Consider the following 22,079-nt stretch of genomic DNA (forward strand, 5'->3'; position numbering starts at 1 on the left):
GAAGGACGCGACGCAGCGCTGAAATTGGCAGACTCTAATAAGGAAGGAACTGAAAATCGCAATTTTAAACAATAATGCTAAACGCATTAAGCACATAGAGTGGTTTATGTAAGGTCGAAAGTCGTACGGCATTAAATATAAATGTGAGATAAGTTTGTGTCTGTGACATCGCCTCTAGGCTCAATTTAACGAGTCTCTATAACTGACGTCGGCGATTATGACCGAAAATACTTCTGGTTCTATTTTAGTGCACGTAAAATTCTTTACTAAATTATAATTAATAAAAGAATGTAACTGTGATTGTAATAAATGAATAAAATTATTTTGAAATTAATCCTTAAAATATATGATATGTACACATTTTAATTACCTATTATTAATAAAATTGTACAATACAAAGTTAAGATATTTATAACATAAATATAATGAGAGATGGTATAAAATATAATAAAATAATCAATATTCCGAAGATACTGGCCGCTTTCCCCCTTTGAATAGCTAGACTAATTCTTTGTCCCGAAGTAGCTGCCAGCTCATCGGTCTCTTTTAATGTCGACTAACCTTTTTCCTATTTCCTTATAGTGCTAGGAGCTTATAGTAATCGGACAAAATCATATTCGGACCCTGTATTTGCATGCTTTAGGTCTTTCAGCCACTTCACAAGGCGCACCTTTGTTGTTGATTCCATATAGATGGGAAGGTGTGGAATAGGTTGCATTCCATACCAGCAACCGCACCATATTCCACGGAATCAAACTCACACTCATAAATATAATTATACTTTTAAATATAAACATAAGTATCTTTAGAAGTAATATAAATTCAAATACCGCACCTACGAGAGGTTATAATTAAAGGATGTCTCGAGTAACAATTAATTAGTCCATGAACTGAACGAAGCAATAACTGTGCCGATCGAGTGAGCAATGAGTTAGACACGTGGGGGAGGTAACATGCAACTTTAGATTAGAAACTACTGCTTCAAATTTATTACGCTTTCAATTATTTGATTGGAAATTGATATTGAATCATACATCCTAAGCCCAAATAGAAGCAATTTATATATTGATATCAAAAGAGTTAACATAATATAAATCTATAAATATCTATTTGTATAGTGAAACATATCTAGAAACAAATAGGCTATTAAGATGCAAGATTTTTGAGTCGTGGTAAAGCAATCAGTCCTTTTTTAAGTGGGAGGTAACCAATTATATTTGAAAAGACTGTCCTGACAAGACATTCAACCGGGTATCCCTAGGGATAAGAATATGTCGAGTAGGTTACTTTATTGCGCAAACCTAGCTAGTTTTCTTTTGTTTTATTTACAACCTCATTCTTACTACGATAGCATCTTAAAATACTACATCGTATTTCACTTTTGGCAGTTATTGTGATGGTCGCAGGCATTGCAACTATTTATTTATGCATCGTACCAAATAGCCTCGACAGGCATTTTCTCCCACGCCCAATATAACCTGAAACTTGACAACGGACAATACCATCATATATTATCTGAACAAGTTTGGCTTCAGATTTAATACACAGTCTTAGAAAATAATTTTCGATTTAATTCCTAATATTCAATCATCTAAATTCTGAAGTAATTACCTTTTTTTAGCTCATAAAGTAATAAACGTAACATAAAATGACACGTACCACAAAAATGTTTTATCATAATTAATGCGTAATACTTTTACAAGTCTTAATAATATTATGATCAAAGGGAGTACCAATGAAGTTCACATTAGAGGAACTGAGCTTTCAATTACTGAGCAGTCTGCCGTGAGCTTTTAGTGAATAATGAGAGCTTATCCTCACATAAGACGGCTTCAGTAGAATATTGTTCTTGAGTGGGTGCAGACCACCCGAACGCCATAGTGTAACGTATTTTATATTAATCAAGATCTTTTACAATTAAGCATTACGTTTAAATCAAGATATTGTAGGAAAGTTAAAAAAGTTCCCTTTGATATTCTTATATTATGAATACAATATGATTAAAATAATATTATAACAGTACAAATTTACAAGTTTCGATAAGTATAAGAAAATTACGTATATGATAAAAAAACACAATGTCTGAGGAAAATGTAATTTAGAATTTGTCCAAATATTAAGCGTATTAAAACAATATATAAATAAATTTTTGATAATAATACGAAGTCAGAATTTAAAACGCACACAGTAGACTTTTAATGAAACCGATTTTATAAGCGTTAAGCGATTTTATATCTTTAAACTTCAAAAAAGTATAACAGTAACCTTAAAAATTGTGGAAGTGATTCTGATTAATTAAATTACAATAAGAAATAATCTACCAACTTTTCTCGCGTAATAAATCTAATAATCGTTTTCCAATCAATTTTATTTACTTTGACTCAGGGATTTATCAAGTCGACGGCCGTTCTTATATCCTCATAATGTGGCTATTTGCTACAAAGATGTAGGAGATGACGACATATCCTTTTAATCATGACCACCGCTTTGTCACATATTCTACTGTGTTTATTTGCTAAAATTCTAATATTTCGCTTTTATGTATAAACAAAATATAAAGGAATTTTAACTCTTAATCAAAATTATACGAAAAATTGATGCTGTAAGTACATCATTATCAGATTTTAAATAAGGTCAAAACTATGTTAGCGATTACTTAATACAACTACATATAGTATAATGTACTGTCTACCAGATTGCTACTTAAAAATATAAGTAGTCTACTTAAAAGTTAAACTTATTATATGTCAAGCTAGTTTTAGTGTTTAAGTAATGAAGATATTATTGACAGCCAATTTGCGTTCTGTTTGTCATAGAAAAAAAAATGTATAATTCTCAAATCGTCACAAGTTGTCAAAAAACTTTCAACGTCGTCCTTGACATGACGTTTTACTTACGCGTTGTATTTTTATTATTTTAACTTAACTATTACAATTTTTACCCTAATATCACGGCATTATTTTTAGACCGCTTCTATAAACTCAAAGGCTGAGTATGAGACCTTGTTCTTTAAATGTCAAGACAATATTTCGTATTATTACGATGTTTATGACATGTTGTATGTAATAAGATGAAAATTATGGTGTCCCAGCACTGCAATGCAGCTTGTAAATATTAAACAAGATGTGGTATACAGAGTGCTCTTTATACCAGCTCCGTGTCGATCATAGGTCGCGCTAAAATTTCTATGTAAACATAAACAGTGACTTCCAGTTTTAAATTTACGATTCTCGATTTTACTTCTTTATGTTGTAACATTAATTTATTTATTTATATAGAGCAGTGTGGCATCAGCTTGCCAATCTCATCCCTGAGATCGTAGGTTCGATCCTCGGACCAATCTTTCTATGTGTGCATTTAAGATTCGCTCGTACGGTAAAGGATAACATCGTGAGGGAACCCGTATACCTTAGACCCAAAAAGTCGACGGCGTATGTCTGATATAAGATTGTGATGACGTACTTACCTATTAGATTAATCAAATGATAATGAAGTTGTAGCTTCAGTGATTTTTACTTTTTATTTACATCTTATTAAATTAAATTTAGATGCTATATATTATCTGATTTTGTATAAAACAAGTGAATATATTTCTTAAAAATTATTACACATTTATAGAACACACTGTTATAAATAATCTGGTTTCGATCTTATGCCTCATAATAACTTCAATTACGTTTCATGTTATCCGTTTCTAGTTATGAAATGAAAACAACTTGATCTCTGATTGAATTGTCAGTGGAATTCAATTTAGCATGAAGTGAATGATTTCGATTTTCTGTATTAACCACAAAATATTTTACGTTGATCGAACTCATTTTCATAATCCTATGTATTTTAAAAGGAGCCTTCAAATGATTACATACTATACGGCACAGCAATTTATTTTGAATTAGTATAAGTAGAACGGTATTTTTTTATACCAATTCGTACAAAATTTTGTATCGAAAGCGCGGATTTATTTTCTATGAATCGTTTTTCTAAATACAAACGGCTGTAGTTTTCCGGTAAAAAATGGTATTGTGTAAATGGGACCCATCAAGCGTTGCAACCAGTCGTGGAGGCAATTTGTCCAACATTTCTCTTGTGTGTCGTAGCAAAGCTTCGAATCGGACTGACGTGAAACTATCGATAACGTTGTGCTGAATTACTTATCCATTGTGCATTCGCCTACTATTTTTACTTCAATTTAAGTCTAGAAAGACTCAGTCACTAAATTCGAGCGCGGCGTCTCGTTACGTTAGTCTAACTCAATAAACCCTGAAATGTTTGAACAATTTCATGAACTATTTTAAAATTCAACTTTTTTATTTAATTTAAAGTTTATATTGCTTAGAATAAATGTTATTTGTGAGGGTCAGATTCAATATTAAATAAAGCATTCTCGCCTTCATGCCGTATAGTTTAAGTACGCAGTAAGATCCGTATAAGTGAAGTTTGTTTGAGATTCATTCGATACCGCGTGTTGCCCTCCAAATGGAGCGGTCCGCGACCACAAAATGCAATTATCGACCGCCGACTGCCGCAGCTATGCACGAATTGCATTCCAATGCTTCAACGAAGTTGATCCATTCTCAGACGTTCAAGGAGAAATTTTGCGAATCTCAAACAGCTGTTTATGCTATCTAAATATCTGCGCATGCTCATGTGTATGAATTTTAATGTGCGCAAATATTAGACTTTAAGAACATGATTTGAAGATGCGAAGTATAGAAAATATATATGTTGATAAGGTACTTTAAAATGTACAAAATAGTACAGCATTAACTACCGACCTTTTGTAAGCGCCCAAAGTAATCCTGGTAAATAGTATTTCATTTAGTATTTGTTCGTCACATCAGCTTCTTTTAATGGCTTTTCTTCGTTTCGCTCTTCTGTTGATTATGTAATCAGTGCCGGCGGTGTTTTCAACGCTCATTTTATTGTAGCTTCACAAACTATAAATATTTGAAATAGGAATTGGTCTGAAATATTTTTGCATTCTCAATGGAAAATGTCAAGACTCTCTAGGGAGAATTCGGAAACGACTGGTGATCTGTTACTGTGGCGCTAAAAGCGGTTGTTGTTAAAATGCCTCTCTTGGGGCTTCGTTGGAATTGCGACAGTTACTTTGACCTGCAGATGGATAATGGTTTTATCTTTAGTATTATTAGCACACAGAGGAAGTAAAACCAGTAAAAATATTATGTACATAAAAGGTATTGAATATAACAAATTATGTTGTAAAGATTACAATGGTAATATGAACATATTGTTTTCTTGTTGCTTTACGGAGGTTGAAGCAATGTTTAGTCCCGAAGGGTTCAACACAATATCTGTATTGTGGTCATTCTTTTGAACATCGTGCTGCGTCGGGCCGTCTGAAAAATTATAAAGTGAATTTTTCCACCGAACAAAGACTCGTCCCGGAGGAATTTCATTGCGGTGTGCTTTTAAATTAAATTTTGTATGATAGCTTTACCTTAATTCAGAAACGTTAGTTAGAATAAAGCAGGCTTTACACAAAGTAAAATTAATTCTAAATAGATTTTAAAAGATTATTTTATGGTAAACTTTTTAACACATTTTAAGTTTTACTGGTCTTGCGTGCGTCTTGCACAGATCATAATTTTTATGTTATAACATGCCAGTTAATTGAGGATACAGAAGATAAAAAATAAATAAATAAATCAGTGGCGCTACAATCTCTTCCGGTCTTGGCCTCAGATTTCTGATTCATATTTCATGATCATTTTTAAATTTAATAGGCAAGTAGGTGATCAGTCTCCAGTGTCTGACACACGCCGTCGACTTTCTGGGTCTAAGATCCGACATGTGTTCCTCGCGATGTTTTCCTTCACCGTTTGAGCAAAATGTTAAATGCGCACATAGAAAGAAACTCCATTGGTGCACAGTCGGGGATCGAACCTACGACCTCAGTTTCAGCGTGCGACTGTGAGAGTCGCACGCTGAAACCACTAGGCCAACACTGATCTTATTAGAAGATAGTGGAAAATATATATAAGCCAAGTGTCATCTACCAACCCAAACTTGGCTTAAATGGCGGCCGTATACCCTTCATTGGAGGCATTACATATTCCTAACATTCGATCATTTTGAAAAAAAATTCATATAAAGTTATTCTATTTTAACTTTTTCATCTGTTTAAGTGAACTATTGTACAAATATAATTTAAAAACTTTTAAATCGTGCCAATGAGATAGCACGTTTAAATGCGTTTCTTTTATTGACGTGAAATAAGAAGACCTGAAATGTAATTCCATTTTAATGCAGGTTTGCGTTTAAACTGTCACGCTTGGTCTCTTGCATGTATCGCTACCCGTTCGCCTACGCATACCACTAACACGTGCAGATAAATGTATCAAATCTCTAACCATTAAAAGCTTTTTACGCTGCAAAACTTCTCACATAGGAAATTATTGTTTAAAAAAAAGCGCTGTCTTGCTTTCTCGGAAAATAGTCTAAATATCGAGCGTTTCCAGCTAGTCCTATAATTCTTGATAGTTCTCGATAACGATTGTAAATAGGTTGTAAGGGAAGTTTGTTTGACTGTATATCTATATTAGGATCTAATACTCTTTCTAAAGAAGTCCATTGACCTGTTTGGATCGGTTTTAAAGAATTTAAGTATATCCTGATTTAGTGCCAGCTTAAACGAAAAATATAATTTAAACCTTGTTCTATTTATTAGACAAAAGTAGTGTTTGGCTTTCTAATCGTATTTTGTTATTTTTATTTTTTAATCATTTAAATAACAGTGTTTTTTTTATTGGTTGTATACTTTTTTTGGTGCGTTACATTTATACGTTGCGCGCGCTCATAGGATTTTAGTTTATTTTGTGATATTTAAATTTATTTAACTAGATAATGCGTTTATAAAACTTCTAATGTATTAAATATTTTTTTCTATTGTTACTGAATTAAAACCAGTGTCGAAAAGTTACCAACAATACCAGGGATAAAGAGAAATAACTATATTATAACTGAAAAAAAATAAGAGATATGATAAGTGAAAGAACTGAACTAAAAAATAAACCTACCAAATCAGAAAGTGAAAAGAAGCGTCTTAAGCATCTGTATGGAAAAATTAGAAAAAATATAAAAAGAAATAAAGAATATTATCAACTCAAAATATTAGAAGAAGAAATAGATAAAAATCTATCAGTTAAACGAGGAAACAAACGCATAAATAATACGAAACAATGGGTACAAACACTAAAAAGTCGTACAAACGCAACAATAACAAACAGAGATAATATACTAAATATAGCCACTAATTTCTACAAAGAACTGTACAGTTTGCAAAATCAACCACTAGATATTAGTAATAATGGTATATTAGAAAGTTACAAAAATGAAGAGACCCCTTTGCTACTGGAAAGTGAAATCAGGCATGCCATTATGAAACTTAAATCTGCAAAAAGCCCTGGAGATGATAACATAACTAATGATATACTTAAAGCAATAGTAGAACCTCTAACATCACCTCTCACGGAACTACTCAATGAAATTTTAAAACAAGAAAAAATACCTAAACAGTGGGAAACATCTGTAATAACATTACTATATAAAAAGGGAGACCCAATGAACATCAATAACTACCGACCTATAAGCTTATTGCAATCCACTTACAAACTTTTTACAAATATCATCCTTACCAGAATGAAGATGGAGCTAGAGTTCCAACAACCAAGAGAGCAAGCTGGTTTTAGAAGTAAATATTCAACTCTAGATCATATATTCACACTTAGACAAGTCATTGAAAAATACATGGAGTACAAAAAGACAGTATAATATATAGCCTATGTGGACTACTCCAAAGCCTTTGACACAATCTTACATAACAAACTCTGGTTAGCTTTACGAGAACAAGGAATACAAAATAAATATGTTAACTTATTAGAAAAGATATACCAAAGAAGTAAAGCCACAGTGAAGTTGGAGAAGAAAGGTAACATGTTTCCACTGAAAAGGGGTGTTCGGCAGGGCGATCCCGTGTCGCCAAACTTATTCATCGCACTTCTGGAATTTATCTTCAGAAAGCTGGATTGGTCAGGCTTAGGAGTAAATATCAATGGCGAAAATTTAAGCCATCTTCGGTTCGCAGATGATATTGTTCTAATAACTGAAAGGCATGAAGACTTACAATACACGCTGCGTACCCTAGAAGACATAAGTAAAGAGTGTGGGCTGGAAATGAACCCTGAAAAAACATGTATAATGACAAATGGCATAAAATATAGTGTAACCGTCAACAATAGAAATATAGAATACGTCGACCAGTATGTCTACCTTGGCCAAAATATTTCGTTTAAAAGCCATTATATAGAGGAGGTAGAGAGAAGAATTAAAAAAACCTGGATTTCATATTGGTCACACAAGCATATTTTTAAGTCTCAAATGAGTCTATCACTGAAGAAAAAAGTGATGGACTCAGTTGTGACACCTACACTGTTGTACGGCTGCCAATCATGGCCTATCACAGTTGAATTAATAAAGAAAATTCAAATATTTCAACGATCAGCCGAAAGGAGCATGTTAGGCTTAAGTCTCAGAAACAGGGTAAAGAGTACAGCGATACGACAAAGAACAAAAATAATAGACGCGGCAAAAATGGTGTGCCGCCTGAAATGGCGTTGGGCAGGGCACACAGCAAGAACAAGTGACAACAGATGGAGCGAGAGAGTGCTGCACTGGTACCCGCGCGGCACGAGCCGGCCGCAGGGGCGCCCACGCCGACGCTGGGCAGATGACATCATCGCAGTCGCCGGGGTTACCTGGCCGCGCCTGGCCCGCGACAGACGCGAGTGGAACCGGAAGGAGGAGGCCTATGTCCAACGGTGGACAAACCAAAACTTAAGTGAATGACGTTTTATTGTCCCCTAATTTTAAAGTTTTTTGGAAATAAAGGCTATTATTATTATTATTATTATTATTGTTACTGTCGTTTTTCTACAATCGTAGAATAAACATTTTGAAAGGATTTTTCATATTGTTACGCCAAAGAAGTATAACTTCTAACGCTTAAGATAAATTCACATACGTTTTTTGTTGGAAACTTAATATTAGACTTGCGAATTCTGCAACACTAATACATCCGTTTTTTCCTCAATTTATAATTCATAATTTCATGTAGATTTATCCTTTAATAAAAAAGCGTTTAAAGTTCAATTCTGTGGCTTAACAAAACAAGCTTAAAATAAAGCTGAATTATTTATTATGCTGGTCGAGTAAAAATGGGAACATGTAGGCACTTATTGTTTCAGTGTTTACAAAAGTTTAATAGGCTTGTCGTCAGTAAAATACGATGAGGTTCCAATGTGTAATTTAGTGAATCAGGCTTCGTCTCTTGCTGTTTAGTCTACGCTTTTAAAAACTTTTAGATTTATTTTGTTTGCACTTTTGCAATGCTTTGTAATGTAATTGAGGGATTCACGCTGAGAGTATTTTTTTAATTGCGCCGTTTATATATTAAGGGCCTGTTTCACAATGTCCGGATAAGTTCCAAATAAGCTATTTGTTACTTATTGGTATGATAAATAGTATTTTTGCGTTTCACTGCGACTTGCGACTGTCAGATAGCGCTATACGTCATGAAATTCGAAGTATCTTATTTGGAACTTCTATCTTTCGAATAATTTATGTGTTGCATAGCTATTTGGCACTTTATCCATACATTGTGAAACAGGCCCTAAGTGTCATAAGTTTATTCGTGTTAGAGTTGACGTCAAAATTATCATTTAAATGATTGTGATAACATAAATGAACCTTTGCTTATATTAATTTTATATCAAATTATAGAATGGCACAATAATTAATATAAACTTATTTTTATACGCTACACATAGTTACCCTTAATATACGAACACATAATCTGAAGAGGAGCTTAAGCAATTAACATAACAAAAACAGGCTTCGAGTTGCAACGCCACAGATAAAGCCTTCAGTTACGATCGAAACGGCAGACTGCGCGCGCGCCGCACACTTACACATCATTAGCGCGTACACGACTACGATCATTATAGGATCTGCCTTCATAATATAAAAAGTAAACCGAATAATGTCCTTAAAACTTCACCTATATCTTAACATTACGAATTCAATATGACACAATTCTATAGATTTGTACCCTCAATTATTATTGCATTTTTAATAATCCTCCCTTCACAGTCCCAATTTCTAATAAAAGGAAAAGTGAAAAAGAGAAATACAGTCATAAAATTTGAAAATAGCATTTCATCTACATGTGACAACGGTTCAGTTTTGGACAACGTTGATTCTGTAAAGCGGATTGTGTATTCATCTCGATTTATATTTACGGGTAAAATTTCACGAGTGCAAACAAGGAATTATGGGATCGAACGATCGAAAAAAAGTGTTTTCAAAGTGCTCATACGACGGGTTTTAAAAGGTGACATAAGTGTACTTAGTGATTTGTTAAATTTTGAAACGAGGACGGACAATTCGAGTAGATCGTACGTGTTTGCTGAAGGGGGTGGCACAATGAGGGGGTTGTGTGTGTCTCATGGTTGGGCGGCGATATTGTTCGGGGATAGAGCGTCTTCACCGCTAAGGCTTTTAGTTGATCCTGTACCTTTGACACTTGATAGGGTACGGAGAGTAAGGTCTGCTGTTCAAGGTAAATACACATTTTAATAGATAAGTGGTACATTTAATATAAGTTATATTAGTGTGATATAAATCTTTACATCTGACCAACTTTTTATCAAATATGACTAATAATATTGGTCTTAATCTAATAATCTAAATTGGAGTGATAAAATAAGAAATTATTAAGTGTTGTACTATATTTAATACCAGCACGACCTTTGACGGAGTGACGTCCGCCTTCAAATTCTTCTTTTTGTAAGAGATTTGTCTCTTACATACAGAAGCCGCATCGAGGATCTTCGCTACTATTAACCAAACTTTTTTCAAAATATAAATAAAGGATATTTTTGTTTTTTTGCTTTTTAAAAAAAAAAAGAAACAAAAACCAAAAAACCGATTACCTTAGAAACAATAACAAAACCGATAATTAAAATATTCTTAAACGATTTTAAGCCAACAGAATAGGTTGTTAGTTCACGTTACACCAATAGTAATTATCTCTAACTTTGGTCTGTCAATAAACGTTGAATTTGTTTGTTATCTTCGTTAACGTCAAGATTGAGTCGCGTACAAACAGTATAATTAAATTTTCATTCTAACATGGTAAATGCATCTGAACCAAGCTTTGTTTAATTCACAGATTTCACGGTAAAACACCGTCGGTGCTATCACAAAGATGATTATCGGGTGTGAATTGTTGAGACCAAATGTTGACTGGATTTAAAAGCATTAAGCAAGAATCCTTTTATAGATGTGACAATTGTATACGCATTGTCGCGTTAAGTGTGTTTTTATTATCGCATTCTGTATCTACATCATAATTAGGATCTGTCTGTTTTTGGTTTTAGTAAAGTCAACAAATAAATACCCACTACTCAAGCATATCCCTACTGTCGGGACTAGACATCTTCTGATTACTAATCTGGCAATTTTGTTATAACAGCCATGTAATAACTTGAATTGCCAGATATCTTGCGCTCGTCTAAACAGTTCTTCTTCGGTGATGTCTACTCCTGCGCGTTCCGCAACCGCGGCTTCTTCTTTCTACAGGCCCGTCTCTTGCCTTGAAATTTACCCATCATTATAAGCTGCAACAAGTCGTATAGATGATGTAATCGTATCCGAGATAAGCGACATTACGTATTTTAACAAACTGCAAATCATAGTCAATATGTAAGTCATAAGTTTTATTAATTTGTTATTTATAAATATTATAAAGAAATGTCACGAATACGAGAATAACCGATTTCAAGTTGGGTACAGTCTAATGCTATTTAAATCACCATCCACTAACTTATTTTGTTACCGAAAGTTTTTCCTAACACAATTTTAAATAATAACTTCACGATTCTACTTCGTGTAAATACCCGAATTATTATAGATGCAAAGGCACCAAAATGAAATGTATTCGTGGAATAGATACGTGGGCGGAGACCCCGTGAGAACACAACTCAAAAGTTATATGATTTTACAATAGGTACCTAAAATCTGCTATTAAATAATAATAGGATCGATCACTTCAAAGACTTTACCGCGAGTCATTAGTTCCGGAATAAATGAAGCGGACAAACAGATAATACGCGCTACTGCGTTTTAAAATTTAAATCAGGGCTATATAATATTTCACTAAATTATGTATCGACAAATCTTGAAACGCCTGTAAATTAAATAAGGACAGTAAATAAAAAGTAACATTACATGACAAATCGATTATTTGATAGAAAGCCTCCGTAAGAGATTTATTATAATGAAGACATGGATTGTGGCAGATAAAAACAAACGGTCCTATTTTCGAACAAGGGTACAAATCCTTAGAGATGCATCGCAGCGCACTATCAACTTTATCGGACCACCAGCGTCGCACTAGGACAACCTGCGACAAATTTATTGACACTCTTTCAATTAAAGCTATTGTTGCGGCAAACGCACGCACCGCTCACAACAGAATAAAACACGATAACTCGCAGCATGAATCTGTAATGCGTCTCTAGATATCGCCAGCCGCCCGCTCTATGCGCCGTAAAAGGAGATTTATTAAAACTATTTGGAAACTGATTCGATCGAAACCAAACGATTTGACATTTAGATAAGAGTTAAAAATTTATTTTTCCCTCGAATGCGTCGCCTCCGAGTGACAATGGAATAAAAAGGTTATAAAAATGCGACGGTCGCGGCTACTCGCCCACGTCCCATGGGCGTTGTCAAACGTTCGTGCGAGATACATTTCGACTTAGGGCAAGCTGCCGCCGCCGGCAGATAAAATGCGACGAGTGTGTTATTACGAGCCGCCGATACTCGCAAGCATGTGTAAATTTCTATGTGAGAACACGGGATATAAGTTCAGGCGTGGGCGGAAAAATGCGACGACCGCAGGCCTTCGCCATCTAGTAATAAGTGCACCTACATTTTATTTAAAACAACTTAATGATAGATTTTAAGATGAAGAAGGCTAGGCTTATATATTGAGTATAGGTATTGTAACCCCTCTAGTTATAATAGTCATAGTCATAGTCATAATATCTTTATTTATTTAGGTAAACATGTACACTTATTAACGTCAAGAAAAACAAATTAAATAAATCGTAAATTTACATTTACCACCAGTTCGCAAGTCAAGGGCGTAGAGCGGGTAAGAAGAACTGGCAAGAAACTTTCCGCCACTCTTTTCAATCGCCAAGTTTTTAATACAAATTGTTTGAACTGGAGCAAATCAATCCCAAGGATTAGGATCATTTAGGTATTCGTCACATTTATAAAAGGCTTTATTAATTAATTTACTTTTAACAAGGCCTTTGAATTTATTTAGTGACAGTTCTCTAATTTCGCTTGGGAGTTTGTTATAAAAACGAATACAATTTCCATATAAGGAGTGGTTTATCTTCTGGAGCCTAGTTGGTCGCGTATTATACTGGTGAAAGTCACCATTTGTTTCAAAATCTTTTAAGTTTTTTTGTACATACAACAAGGCTTCAAGAATATATTGACCGGATAATGTCATAATATTTAGTTCCTTAAATCTATTCCGTACCGACTCCCTCGGGGAAACACAACAAATACCCCGAACAGCCCGCTTCTGCAATATGGATTGAACCTCTCCAGCAGCATCCCACAGTGGAATACCGTACGACATAACGCTGTGAACGTAGCTATGGTACACAATTTTAGCCGTATCCTTATCAGTAAGCTGTCGGATTTTCTATGGGTTGTTATTCGCACCAAAAACATAACGTGAAAGAAGAATGACAAAGAAATATCTTAGATGAAATATTCAAGGTAATGTTTGACGAAGATTCTTAAGACCTGGGATTACGACTATAATTTAGTATTATGAAACCCCTTTCAGGTAACTAAGTGTATTTTCCTAAAGTTCTACCATAACTAACGTTAACTATGTCAATAAACCAGTTTTGTCACACGTTCGTGTACTCAACAAAGTTTAGGCAGATTACACTTCTAATTGGTATGGTAACCTTGTGATTCTTTTGTCTATTGTTCTACATAAATTAACGAAAATTGATTCGAATTATTCGTTGAAGGTAATTTCATGGTTGGGAAATAAAATTCAATTAAGTTCATGAATTATGATGTACTTTCATAATTTCTATTGTTCTAGTTAATTTGGTCTTTGATGCATAGAATTGTAATGTTTCTTAACAACTTTTATTGGCCTATAAATGGAAACCCCCGCCTAACAGTTACTGCAAACATTAACAACGGTTAATCAAAGTTATTTGTACTGAGTGTATTTTTCAATTAATTAAGTTGATAAACTTGTGACTTATTTAGATAGTGCCACAAAGCATACTTTTATTGCGTTTTTAAAACTAGCGTACAATCATTTACACAATAGTTAAATATGATCGTCTTTTAGTGCAACTAACGCCCAAACCCAATAACTTATCTTAATCCGTTTTTGACCATCTGAGATAGACCTCTTATACCAAATATTAATAAAAGTTTGACAATAACCAATCGACGGATTGTAATAGCCATCTGTCGATACAAGCTATCCATGGCAGGTCGGATGTGGATAGAGCTTTGTATGAAAATGACAGTTCAACTGTGCCAATATCATATCTTAAGATTTTAACTTACACCTGTTTTTAAAAAAATTAAAAAGCTATTTGATATGTTTTAAACATAAATATGTATATTTGAATATTATTTGGTTTTATTAATATTTTATTCATACAATGAATTACTTTACTTACTTAATTTAAAATAATTTTTAATATCTTTTAGCTTTTTAAACAAAACCCTTCCTTTTAAGTAGTGAAAATTATCTTTAGCTTACATAAGGTCTTAGAATATTAGGTCTACCTAATAGCATATAGTACTTAAACTAATATTTAAATTATCCAAGTACTGTCTACCCTTTAAGAAGGCCAAAGAAATTGGAATACATTATTATACATTAAAATCTTTTTTTATGATTCAGCATTTATTATTTGAAGGCCTCGAGACAAAAGAGGATTAATATAAAACTATAAGAAGCTTAATTTTTTGTAAAGAATGAAAGAATGGCTAACCAAAAGCCTTTTTGTGATGATAAAGATGCCTCATAATGTTATCAAATCTTTCATAAAATATCTTTCCTTGTAAATTTAACTGTCTTTTTATTTTCTTTTGTTTAAAGGAATTATTTAAAAAGGTAAAGGGTTTATATATTTTAATTTTATCAATAAAAATCTTGTTTGATTATTTAACATATCAATGTTTTGGCAATACAGATTATTTTAAAACATATTATATATATATATAATATAATATATAATATAATATGTTGCAGGTGAGCCTCCTGCCCGTTTGCCCCTGTTCTATAAGAAAAATACATATTCATATTTTAATGATGCAATATGGCTATATGTACCGGTAATTTAAAGAGGAAAATATGTTAGAAAGAAGGGGATGTACGGATCGTAAAAGTCTGTTACGGCGCGGGGTGCTTTTCGTCGTAAAGTATTAAGTGAAGCGTTGGTGCCGCAAAACGAATGAAATTGAACACCACGACATGGCCCGAGGCTTTGACAAGCACTCGTTATTGTCTATAAACTGAGTGATTTCCGGTTAAAGCCTCATGCAATCTGTGTGTACTCATTTATTTTATTGTAAATTGAAGTCTGTCAAAAAAGCAGAACAAATAAAGTTCACTTACCTTTTTGGTTTAAGTAATTGGCATTGGCAAATGAATGCCTAAATTTATATAATGAAATATGTTTTTATTTGTCAGAGACCAGAGTTCCTTTTTTTTTTTTTTTTATTCGAGGTGGAAATGCATTTCCGCATCCCCTGCCCTAGAAAGTTGCAGGGGTATGTGGGACTCGACCCACACCAAAATCTCTGCTATTCAGAGACTGGGTGAACAATACCCACTAAAAACACCTCGACAAATACCTACAAAGCCGCGTTACAGAGGCTCCGGGTTCGCTATCGCATTCTACCGGGACCAAAGTCAGAGTTCCTACATCGGGCAAGGTAAAGTTACATTTTGATAACTGATTTATGTGGGGTTATACTTTTTATTTATAAAAATATATTTGTACTTTACGATTACTTGTTATATAATAAAACGTAATAATTAAGTAAATAATTGAATTTGATCTAACTACTAAATCTCGCGGACTAAGCGTTGACCTCAACTAAATTTATAATCGTTAAACATAAAAATAGATAACTATTAAAATCAGATAGGTAAAATTAAGTAATAACGTTTTTTACTAGCAAAGAATTTTTGTTAATATACGTACTATACTAACAAATAACAATATATAAAATATACCTAATAACTAACCTTCAAATTTAATATTTAAAAAATATAATTAAAAGGAGTCCCTTTAGGCAAGGTTTCGAAGATACTGGCAGCGTTCTAAAATTAAAATTATGAACAGGAAGGAAAGATAAAAATTACATGAAATAATTAAAAAAAAAAATCTTCTAATCATTGACTTTCGCAAATTACGGTACGGTACGTATGATAGATTTTATAAATGATCTTATCTACGAGTCTTCTTGTGTTTGAATGAGGTTTTTATTGTTTTTTTTTCAATATCAAATATCATTCAACGCAGGTAGCGATACCCTTGACAGAAAAACTATTGCCGGAAATGAATATAAAAAGACATATATGGACCATTTTAGTGATTCAGTTTTTTGTATAGAAGATATCTCGATTGATATTTCATAATGTATGAATCGTATTATTAGTTATTATCATATACGCCCTTTTTGATATGTCACTAAGAATTTGACACCAACGTGGTTATAAAAATTCGTCCAATCACAAATTGGTCGTTCAACAATTAATTTCCGACACCCACTAAGTAAAATATTAACATAACAATACCGCGGGGGCTGAGATTATTGTACCAATAATGATGTTAAGTCATTTATTTTGCTCATCATTGTTATGTTATGCAATACATTGTAGAAGCCTTTTTAAGAGAGGCTAACCTATATTTATTAACGAGATTAAAATTGTTGAAGTCTGTTTAGTGATTAAAAACTAATTATCAAGAAATACTCTTTTAAAGTAATATTCTTCTAAAAATAACTTAAAAAATATTTATTTCGATAAATCATAAAAAGTTTTTAATTTTAAATGAGTTTTTCGGGATATTATCACTTTGAACGTTAGCTGACAAAAGCATTTAGTAGTTAAAGTAAAACGCTAATCATATAAGCTTTTGTGAAACAGACAAGTGTAGTCGTCCCCAGCAAAAGTGGTTTGTTTAGTCAAAGACTCAGTAAATAATACGAGTTGAAGCTAGGGGCTGACTTTCGCCAAGTTATGTTTGCGTGTGTCGGCGCAATGTTGACAATAGTATTGCGTACAGCTATAGGTATGTGCTACCTTGTTGACTAAGGTGAAAAGAGAACTTGGTAACCCTTTCCTTCATAAAACCCTATTGACTGTACCAAGTCGTTTTTACCTCACTACGTGCCGTACTAACAAAACCCCTTTACGTGTGCGTAGCAATTTTTAATGAATGAAAAATCCAAGTATGAGCCAGGTTTAAAATGTCGTTAATTAGAACTTGCTCCTTTTAGTAATTAGGTATGGTGTTTGCTGTTGTTTAAGATTTTTTAGCAACTAATTAACATTATTACTTTTGTTAAAAAAAGTATTATCAATAATCAAGATCAGTGAATTCTATATTTAAAAACTATATATGATGTAAATCGTACCCTAATGTAGATTAAACTAAATATATATAAGCCCAGCTTAAGACATCTTTTATAAATATTAGTTGAGTGTGTATATAACAGTATGATATAATAAATTTTAAAGTGCCGAGTATCGACTGGAAACTTCCTTGTAGTAATTAGTTATGGTGTTTGCTGTTGTTTCAGATTTTTAGCAACTAATTAAAATTATTACTTTTGTTAAAAAAAAGTATTATCAATAATGAAGATCAGTGAATTCTATATTTAAAAACTATATATGATGTAAATCGTACCCTAATGTAGATTAAACTAAATATATATAAGCCCAGCTTAAGACATCTTTTATAAATATAAGTTGAATGTGTATATAACAGTATGAAATAATAAATTTTAAAGTGCCGAGTATCGACTGGAAACTTTAAAGATTTGCAGCAGCTCTTTGTGGAACTTGTAATAGTTCAGACTTGAACATGACCTCGACTTACACATTTTAACTTTGTTCCAAGATCGTAAATAAGATACGTTTAAGATTCTTTTTGTTACAGCTGCATTTTCTTTAATTTATTTTTACGATGCCACGCATTTGTGGCAACCCTCATGATGAAAAAAGCTATATACGTTTATTTTTACTTCATAATAAATATCCGAAAGCCTACGTTTTACGGTTGCTTAATAAAGGGTATTTCTAATACATGAAATATTATATATGGACGATTTTGAAAGGATTACACAATTACCGGCATGTTTATATCCCGAACCCGGCTTTATGTGTGGTACACTTTAAGTAATAGTGTTAGGCGGAATCAGAGAATATTATCGGACCCTTACTGGGGCCGTAAATGTATAATGGACTAAGTCATGTGCAGATTGCGGTAATGATAGATAAGGTAATGCGGTAAGGCTATGGTCGAGTGACAATGTGACCTTTATGTCATTCCAATCGCTAGCTGCTAAGGGAGCTGACATGTTTAAATAGCATGTAATAAAAGCGTGAGTTAAGTTTATGATTTAAACAATTAAATCAGATTAGAAATGACGTTCTCTTTAGTTAAGCGGAGCGTTTATTATGAATATTAAAAATATACATAAAATAATATATATAATAGCCTTTTTTCGGACATAACATTATTATTATTATTTATTTATTTATATATATTTTTTTATTATTTTTTTGTTTTTTGTAGATTGTACTTTTCTTCCACTTTTGCGTGTCCGTTTGCCAGGTGTCAAAGGCCTCCTCCAATCTTCTCCATTCTGGCCTTTCTATGGCCACTCTACCCCATGTTGTTCCTGCGACTTGTCTAATGTCGTCGTCCTTTTGTTGTGGTCTACCTCTCTTTCCATCTCTTGGGTACCATTGTGTGATTATTTTACTCCACTTATCCTTTCCCCTGACCGTGTGGCCTGCCCATTTCCACTTTGTCTTCTTATTTTCAAAGTTAAGTCCTGTACTTTAGTCTTTCTTCTGATGTTGCTACTCCTTATTTTGTCTTTTTTTTATTAAAACTATAGCGAACATTTAATATTAATTTATTAAGAATATGGCCGTATAGAACACATAGAAAGGTCCTTACGGTAAGAGATGATCGCGACGTAATAAATTCTAAATATTTCTTTAAAGGTTTATTCAGTGTCTTGTCTATTCATTAGTCAACAAGCTAATAATAAAGTTAAAATAGAAGCGCAGCTTATAAAATATGCACATGTTATAACGTAATAGCGAGTACGACTTAATCTGCTTGACTGAGAAACTTCCATCCATAGCTAATTGCTCTACGTGCTTTACACTTTAACAATGGGTTGAGTTTAAAACTTGTCTACAGTTAGTTAACTTATCATAGGTAAGGGTCATTTTTAGGCTTTATTTGATTATATAAATTCCGCTAACTTTAAAGTACAAAGGAATTAAAAACATATACCTCGAATGCGATCTCCGAGTATTGTGGTTAGACAATGGGAACGGTTTAGACTTCCCATGCGAAATGTGAGTCCCGAACGATTTTAATATATCATTATGCTTTTCTTTACTATGGTAGACCTTTGATGTATACACTAGTTCTACAATACTATTTTTTTTTAATTGTTCAATTTCGGAAAACAAGGTTCCATTACAATGTTACTAATTACAACTTAATAAATTAAATCTAAGTGTTAGTAGGATATTAAAAAGGTTCACCTGATGGTAAGTGACCGCTGCCCATGGACACACAATGCCAGAGGGCTCGCGAGTGCGTTGCCGGCCTTTTAAGAATTGGTACGCTTTTTCTTGAAGGACCCTAAGTCGAATTGGTTCGGAAATATTTCAATCTGGTTCTACAAAGTGGTGGTGCGCTGCAAAAACTGCCCTTAAAAACGCCGAGTTGTGTAATGGTGGAAATTATCTAACATATGCAAAAGTTGACAACCGTTTCCCAGATATTCTTTCTACGAGTAGTTCATTTTGTACTGTCAATTACAGTAAAATACTTTATATATATTACCGTTGGGACGAAGGTTGAAGGGTCAATATAAAAGTTAAAAATAACTCAGTCTCTTTATTACGTAATTCTTACAATTCGTAGTTTAAATCTATACAATATGACTGATATACACTTTCAATTGTAAAGCGTTTTGTAATTTGTTGACGGAACGATTGGGAGCGATTGAAAGTCACTCTAAGAATTCTTAAACTGCTCCATTTGCAAACCACATGCCTGAAACAATTCTGTGTCTGCTTAATTGACATTTCTAATTTTGAATCGCTGAGAGTCAAATTGGGAACAAACTTGTTTTTAGTGTTTGATACTAAATAAACAACAGATCATCAAATGTACGATACTATGACGATAAACAATGATACCGTAAAATAATAATGATTAACTTAGCTTAGAGATCATTTAGTGTAACTTATTGCTCTTCAGTCAAGACAGCCCTTACTAACATCCCGGGTTTATTACAAGCAATGTTTTAAGCGTTCACTTAGAATGCGAAAATAAATTAAGCCGCTCTTAATTACAACTGGCAATAATTTGTATGCAAGCCACTTGTGATAATTGGTTTTAGAATGTTTTGTGTGAGTATTAGTTATGGAGTGATTTAAGTCAAAGTTTGTAGAAAATATAAATTTCACACAGAAACATGTGTCTGTTTCCAGTAGCCATTCAACCCTTGATGTGCAGAGGTAATGTTTTTGTTTAGTATTAAAAAGTATTAGTGTCACTTTGGCCTTTTTAAGTCTGGGTTTCAGATTTCTGTATATATTTCATGATCAATTGTCCACCTAATAGGTAAGTAGGTGATCAGCCTCCTGTGCCTGACACACGCCGTTGACATTTTGGGTCTTAGGCATTCCGGTTTCATTCTGTTTTCCTTCAAAGTTCGAGCGATTGTTAATTTTATTCACACAAAATTAATTTCATACATTTTTTTTATATAATCAATTTTTGTTCGCAAATAAACTGTTTAACCAATTCTTGTCGTTGGGTTCATCTATACACAGACATTAAATCTAGTTGGTCTGACAGTAACAGTTGAGGCAGTAAAAAACCAGCATAAAAAGTACTTGATTACAAAAGCACTATATTTTACCAGATATCATAGAGAGCATAAATATTTCACAGTTAATTAGCGTGTCCAGTACAGTTTGCGGCCTCTGCGCCCACGCACGTGCCGAGTGGCGCCAGACATGGCTACATGGGCGGTTTGATCCACTTAATGTCAACTTGCACGTTCGAAAGAACCTTCGCATTAAATATTTTTGTAATTTATTAACTTCTAGTTTTACATAAAGAATTTACGTGGAATTTGTAAGCTAGTACAGTATTGTGAGTTTACTAGTAGTAAGCAAGTGCTTAGGCAAAAAAATACGTACAGTATGCATCATATATAAGCAGTCATTATTCGCATATTTGTATTAGCTTAATAAATAATGGAATGTGTTTTTATTATATGTTCGCTAGTTAGCTTGAAACTTACAAAGCATGTTCAAACCAATATTACAAGCACTTATTATTACTATCATAACCGCTTACTCGACGTCTAAAACAACCCAAACACTGCGTAATACTAACTCTAAACTCACCCTTTTCCACACGAATGTCCACTCTCCCGGTAGTCGGGAATTGCGGAAATATTTTGGCCAGTCCGTGTTCTGATTGTTCATCACCAGCATCTGTCCCGATTGTACCCGCGACCGACGCGACGGACGCCACAGATATCACACTTCCTAAATAATACATGATTTATAGTTATTGCGTATCTTTGTCTAGAAAAAAAATCTAAAACAACAACGCCTCTAATAGATTTGATTTTACGACTAGCGCTGG

The 22,079-nt window shown here is 33.3% G+C and overlaps 1 protein-coding gene across 2 annotated transcripts in view; it reads left to right on the forward strand.

Moving 5' to 3' along the window:
* Positions 1-22,079, forward strand: part of LOC110995789 (agrin) — a 111,278-nt gene that overhangs the window by 27,951 nt on the left and 61,248 nt on the right. Inside the window, exon 1 of one of the 2 annotated variants that reach the window (XM_045628135.1) lies at positions 9,966-10,639. The exons of the other annotated variant lie outside the window; for it this stretch is intronic. Within the exon in view, the coding sequence (XP_045484091.1) occupies positions 10,105-10,639 (535 nt within the window). The 5' untranslated portion in view covers positions 9,966-10,104. Of the gene's footprint in view, positions 1-9,965; positions 10,640-22,079 lie in introns of those variants that run through there. 2 annotated transcript variants of the gene reach the window in all.

Source organism: Pieris rapae, chromosome 1 (genome assembly GCF_905147795.1).
Source record: "Pieris rapae chromosome 1, ilPieRapa1.1, whole genome shotgun sequence".
Classification (NCBI taxonomy): Eukaryota; Metazoa; Arthropoda; class Insecta; order Lepidoptera; family Pieridae; genus Pieris; species Pieris rapae.